Source organism: Octopus bimaculoides, chromosome 1 (genome assembly GCF_001194135.2).
Source record: "Octopus bimaculoides isolate UCB-OBI-ISO-001 chromosome 1, ASM119413v2, whole genome shotgun sequence".
NCBI classification, from domain to species: domain Eukaryota; kingdom Metazoa; phylum Mollusca; class Cephalopoda; order Octopoda; family Octopodidae; genus Octopus; species Octopus bimaculoides.
In genome coordinates this window covers 16,203,468-16,210,577 of record NC_068981.1, presented here as the reverse complement: position 1 = coordinate 16,210,577, position 7,110 = coordinate 16,203,468, and the positions used below count along the sequence as shown (strand labels likewise).

Here is a 7,110-nt window from a genome sequence, read left to right as displayed (position 1 = left end):
ATATATATATATATATATATATATATATATATATACATATATATATTTGTATATATGTATATATGCATGCACACACATGTTCAATCTGTACATTCTACTAACCTCTGTGGGCAATGATATACACATTAATATAATTTTAAAGTATTAAATCGAATTGATTCAACGATAGTGTTTTACAAAAAAATATATTTATCAAAATAGAATTCTCTTTATGGGATTACTAAATTTGCTTTATTCCATAGGATGATTAACCCTCATTCTCATTGTAATTATATATTTAAACCTGTAGTCCTGTGATATTGCTAATACTTTTATCGTGCACATCTTCGAAATAATGAAAGTTTTGTATGTATTTAATGGGTAATTGTTGAGTGGTATTGAGTCACACTTTATATCTGTTTATTGGCAGTCTTTAATGATTGTGACAACGAAATTTATTATGCATTTTATCCTAACAAAATAGAGATGATGCAGATATTACAATTTCAATTAGATTATTTATCTCAACCAGATTGGGATAATTTATAAGCTGAAACTTAATCTCGGAGAAATCGACGATTTTTCTTTTTCTTTTCCTTAGATCTTGTAATTAATTTATATTAAATATCTTTCAATCGAAGAAGTATCCTCGCTATCAATTCATGAAATGATACTGACTCATTCCGACTAAATGTCGATTTACACTTTTTTTCCAGAACCTATGCTTAGCATTCATACTTCCACAAATATTCTGCGATCATGATTGTTTTGTGTGTCTTTTATTTCGGTATTCCCTACAGCTTGTTCGTTTTCATACAACTCAGGGCACTTGTTTCTATTACAAGAAATCATACTTAAGAAGGAAACAGACTTTAGAATATTCCTTAGAAACAGATTTTCGAATATTCCAAGAATGATTTGTTTCCTTGTTTTTCATGCACTTTTAAAGACTGAGTTACTCTTTGTGTCTCTCGATCATTGTGACCTTTTAATAGATTAACTTGATAAATATTTACATTATGAACAGTTAAAAGAAGCAATAATCACTTAATAACATTCATATCTTAGACAGTAGCTGTCGAATTAACTGGCATTGACAAGCTCGTCTAAAGTGTGATAGGAAATTCAGATAGCATCCACCTCAACCAATTTACACCTTATTATCAAACAGACAATTGATTCTTGGAGGAGCACGAAGCGTACGGATATTAGGCGAGAAGAATGGGAAGGTATGGTAATCATACTTTCCCCAAGTGATTTAGTTAGTAGTTATCTTAAAATTAATTATAATTCTACAATTTACGTTAAGATGAAATGAATAATGATTTCTTTATCAAAAAGATATAATATACAGTTTCAAAAGAAATAATATTTTATTCGATTTAAGGGATCCCAATCTATTTTATTGATTGTCTTAGAGGTGAAGGTCAAACTTCAGAGCAGTCAAATGTTAACCTGAAAAACGTTCGATTATTCTGAGAAACTTTGCACTCATTATCAGTTCAGTCGATATTTCTCCTCCTCTTCCACCGCCTTACTAATCATTAATTCATTCTTCCAAAGGTACAAAGTATAGCATTATAAAAGAACTTTCCTAAGATGCTGGGATTTTTCTTCATTTCTCTACAGTTTTAGGCACAAGAAGCCACTAACGTACATATGCCTATGAATTCTAGCTGTTAATAAATACATCTAGCAGAAAACAACACAGCTGAGAAAAGCACCATTGTTAATTAACACTAGAAAATATTTCTCATTTAAACAGGAATTCAACAATTTCTAGGTTCGTTGTCGCAGAAAAACTTCGTAAAACTGCTGATTTGTATCCTAATCAAAATTTATCATACTGTCCCTCTTCACGTTTTCTTCATCTTTTCTTTTAATTTTGACTCTCTATTTTTAACATATGGTATTTGAGTTTATTTGACAGTTATTTTTAAAGATTGTTTATCTTTTCTATTACATTCGTTTCCGAGTATTCACAGCTAGTTTACACGTTTTGTTTTTTCGTTAAAGTATCTCACCATTCCTCTCATAAATGGACTCACGAAAATAAAACGAAATGTATTTAAATAGGCACGCCTTCCGTCAGTTCAGGCTTTGCGATAGATATCCGGACGACCATACTTCCTGAAATTTTATGCGTATAATATAACAGAAATGAAAAAAAAAAATATCAAGAATAGCCATATTTCATTTAATTTCAGTGATTTGTTTGTTTCTTACACTCTATATTTTCGTCCCATGCAGGTTTGGATTTGCATAACCATTGGTTATGTAGCTGTAAGTTTGGTGCTGTTCTTTGTGGGACGTTTCAGTCCCTATGAATGGCATTCAGAAGATACAAGTCGAGGACCAAAAACAATGAACACATTCAATCTATCCAACACATTTTGGTTCTCACTTGGCGCACTAATGCAGCAAGGCTCCGAGATATCACCGCGGTAAGTAACACGTTTTAGCTATTGACACATACAAAATCTATTGAACTAATATTACTTATTTATTGAGCAATACATGCATAGACACTTGAAGTCCTTTCCCTTTCATTTCTGCAGCAGTGTTTGGCCCGAAATTTATAGGGAAGAGTTTGTTCAGTTCTGTATTTGTAGAATTGCAGCCATACGAGAAACCTCTCTAAGTTTTCCCCATATTTGCTGAAAAAACGACATATCTATTTACAAATCAAACCTTATATTGTTATTCTTGCAGCTAAAAGAAGGCATTGGTTACGTTCTCACCTCTTCGCACTAATATATGGATGAAACCAACTAATGTGTAAGAAACAGAATTAGTTTCAAGGGGTCAAGTTGTACTGGGGAAAATCTTATCAAATAGAGAGCAATTTAACGATGGATGGAAACCTCATTATCTCAATACTTTTCCCTTATGAGAAAGCAGCAGCAGAACATAAGTAAAATCAATATACACGAAGTTCTTTGAGACACTTGGTTATGTGTGATTGTGAGCGTGTTAGTGTTGGAGGGTACAACCTCGAGCTTTGCAGACCCTCTCCTATTTATGACTCCAATTAGGTCGGCATTCATTAAGGGCGAGAGATGCATGCTGCTTATAAGGAAAGCGTGGATTAAAGTAGATTAATAAAGCTCTGTAGAGATAGAAAGAGAACAGAAGGTAGTTAAATCAAATAAGCTTGCGCAGTAGTAGCAAGCAGCTTGCTTGTTCAAAGAGCCCTAAAGTTGTTTGGTTAGTAACAATAACAAAAAAATCCCATATTTGAGGTAATGAAGGTGATCTATTTTAATTGTGTTTTATTTGTTTCATTTGTATTTTATTTTTGTAAGTTGAGTCTTGAATGTCTGTATGCGAAAAAACAATTTGGGGAAATGAGCAAATGGGCATTGTTGACAGCCAGCAACTGATTACAGAAAGTTGTCCTTTGGATAGGAGATCTCGCAGTGGTATGAACGTGATGTTACAAGAGCACCAAAGCTTTTGAGGGTTGAAAGTTTCAGATGATTTGGTATATTTGTTTTGTAACCGAGTAAGGAAAGTTATTATTTCGCAGCATTTCATATGGCGTTACATTCTGAGTTCAAATTCCGCCGATTTCAAATTTTCCTTTCGGTGTCAATTATTATTATTATTAATATTATTATTGATTTTACTCAGGGTCGTTCTTATTCCTGGTAGAATGTATATGGGTAGCGGGCTACTACTTGTAAACTTAGGTATCCACAATCTTTGAATAGACTTTCATCGCTGAGAACTCTCCTGATAATCTTTCCTGTCCCTAAGAGGCAAATTTTCTCTAGAAGTTCTACAGGGTCTCCTCTTCCAACCCCCTTAATCCATTTGTCTATATCTTTGCTAACAGTTCCCAATGCACTATTTATTATAGACACAACCTTTACAAGTTTCATATTCCAAATTCTTGTAATTTCAAATTTTAAGGGATTTATTATTATTATTACTATTTATTATTATTATTATTATCATTGTTATCATCGTCATCATCATCATCATCATCATCATCATCATCATCATTATCATCATCATTTATGGTTGTAGCAGCAACATTCGGGTGTTTTCATAAGCGTTATTTATTTGTATATACAAACACATTTTCATTGCTCATATCTGTTGTTCGACCTTTGTTAAAGTGATCAGGCGCCCAATGGGCTGGTGAAATCTTCTTTCTTGCATATTCATGGCAAAAAAATTCAGAAAAAATTTTGAAATTTTGGTTTTCAAAAACCACAAATATTAAAGATAGCGATCTTCTTTATAACCAACCACATTAATAGGGCAGTGGCAGATATTGTTGAATTGAGTGTGGGCCACCAAGTCAATCAATGAAAGAATTATTATTTCTCCTCAATTTACAAAGTGTAAAAAAGAAAATAGAAAACATTACGAACAGGAAAAGCAGTACAGCTACAAAAACAACATCAACAACAACAACAACAACCTACTCCTAAACGCTACCATCTGCAAGAGAACCATCGCCGCCTCCGCAGCAACAGCAACAAAAATAAAGCATGACAATAAAAGCATAAATTCGCTGCCGCTACCACCTTCACCCCGCCGCAGTAATTACTAACCCTCAGCAACAACAAGAACAGTAACAAAAATTGCGAATCAATGTACAGCAACAAAGTAAGCACTCTCATCGCTGCTGCTATATCTGTTATCTCTAACAGTTATCGCTGTCCTCTAACGACTGAGTGTGTGATCTCCTAAATCAACACCAGAAGGAGAAATCCTTTGCAAAGCAGCAACCATTATCATACTGATCTCTGCCCCCTGTAGACACTCATTTGCATCAAAGCAGAGCATCTTGTAAAAATCTGTACACAGCCGCTTAATTTGTACAGGAACACCAACTGAAAAACTCTACCAGATAGACAATATTTTACAGGAGAATCTCACTGAGAAACCGACACGTGAACATAGCTACACATGTTCAGGTGGAAAAGTGTTTGCGAGAAATATGGGCAGATTTAGAGGAATTGCACTAGATTGAAATATTCAGCCCTTGTGCAATTTATAAACGAAGTCCTCGAAGCAAAGCATTCAGTTTTTTCTCTGTGGGGATTAGGCATGAGTTGGTTTGGCTGCCAGCACTAAAATTTTAAAATTTGGCATATTAATATAGTTTTTCAAGCTGAATCGCAGCAGTTACTTCACTTTTTCCAGAAAATGATTTTAAAATGTTATAGAGGTTTGAAATTTGATCGTTTTCACCCAGTCAGGAAACAAGATTTGGAAGCTGTAATTTAGTGCGTGACTGCACGTGTTGTCAACATTCTGAAAATAGCACGTGTTTTTACATGAAACTGTAAACAAATCACATTCTGCTTAACGAACAATATATAAATCCTTATAACATTTTTAAAATTTGAAATTGTCAGAAAAGTTTTGCTAATTTGTACTCTACACACAGGATTTCATGGGATTGTACAAATATTTTTTTTAAATGGGTGGGGGCGTGATTTAAGGCCTATTTAGCTGTTCTAGCACATCTCACGACCAGGATACAAGCGAGAGAACACAGCGTCAGCGCGTGTGGCATCGCGTAGAATATATTTGTCAACACACGTGCTTTTTCACTGACAAGACAGTTCTCATATTTGGCTTGTTACTATGGAAACAGTTACGAATGTGTCTTACGATTGGCTAAAATGATCCCAAAGTTTTCAAACTTTAATTGCTACTAACTATTCATTTATTAATTTATAGCGAAAATGATTTTCACGTCATTCATTAACCTGTAAAAGTGTATCATTATAGTGAATGTGAAATCAATTCAAACAGAAAATGAAGCTGGCAGCCAAGCCATCTAGATCCGACATTTGTATTTTTCTCGTTTACTAAAGAATACATGTAATTAGTGTGAAAATATTTGATATTCCAATGTAGCTGTAAATCCGGTATTGTCTTTGCTGTAAAAAAAGACAGAGGAATTATCCGAAATAGGACTTGTGGTCCTATTTCAGTTAAATTAGAATACTTGAAAAAATCCTCTATTCAATTACTCTGCCGAATAAAGCAGAACTCCACGTGATGGCGGGAGTGGCAAAAGACAATCGTGTTATATAAGTAGTGATACCAATCACATGAAAGCCTTCTATACATAATAGGAGGCAAAAAGTATGGCGGCACCGTCTGCATCCCACACCTCAAATAAAACAACTACAAGAAGAACATTGAGAGCGTACAAACTACACCTGCAGGAATAGCAACATCAGTATCAACTATCTATTGCGGAGGAGTTTGGGGCCTGGACCATTGGATGATCTCCAGAAATCCATGGCATGGCAGGACTACCAAGTGATGATATCATTTTGAGATAAACTCTACAAACATGGAAGTGACCTCAGCCTGAGCTGTCGGCGAGGCGCAGAGAGTAAGGAAACCACTCTGCTAGTATTCATCCAATACCCGAACAAAACCGACCTGTGGAGTCAAATTGAACTGGTATCACGTGTAGGTCACACAAACATACACACACACACACACATCAAACATAAACACACACTCACTCATACGAGTACGCACTTTTATATGCATATATATATATATATATATATATATATATATATATATATATATATATGAAATAAAAATGATAATTCGGGGTAGCTAAAAGTATCCAGACATGTATGAATACTTGATGTGGTTTTAGAGTCAAGTTTTGACTGCTATCTCTAGCATGGTGGTATCTTTTAGCTACCCTCAAATATAATTTTGATAATAATTATTACATGTATGGTTTTTATTCCCATGCTGGCCATTTGATATGATCTTTATTTTAACTAACATTATTTATATAAATTTATATCTATCTATCTATCTATATACACAGAGGGAGTGTGAGAGAGAGAGAGAGAGATAGAGAGAGGGAGAGAGAGAGAGACAGAGATAGAGAGAGAGAGAGAGGAATATATCTACGCATACATACACATGCGTGTGTATAAATATCCTTTAATTGTTTCAGTCATCAGAATATGTCCATGCTGGGGCACAGCTTTGCATAATTTTAGTTGAACGAATCGACCCTAGTGCTTATTATTTCTAAGCCTGGTACTTATTCTATCGGTCCTTCTTTGGCACACAAGCACACACACACACACACACACACACACACACACACACACATATATATAT

General features: G+C 34.5%; 1 protein-coding gene across 4 annotated transcripts in view; it reads left to right on the top strand.

Moving 5' to 3' along the window:
* The window catches only part of LOC106876580 (glutamate receptor 2), a 737,813-nt gene that overhangs the window by 325,672 nt on the left and 405,031 nt on the right, over positions 1-7,110 (top strand). For all 4 annotated transcript variants that reach the window (XR_001410261.2, XM_014925186.2, XM_014925185.2 and 1 more), the window contains exon 12: positions 2,230-2,423. Coding sequence is in view for 3 of the 4 variants with exons in the window: in XM_014925186.2 (XP_014780672.1) it covers positions 2,230-2,423 (194 nt within the window). In the remaining variant the exon portion in view is untranslated. The remainder of the gene's footprint in view (positions 1-2,229; positions 2,424-7,110) is intronic.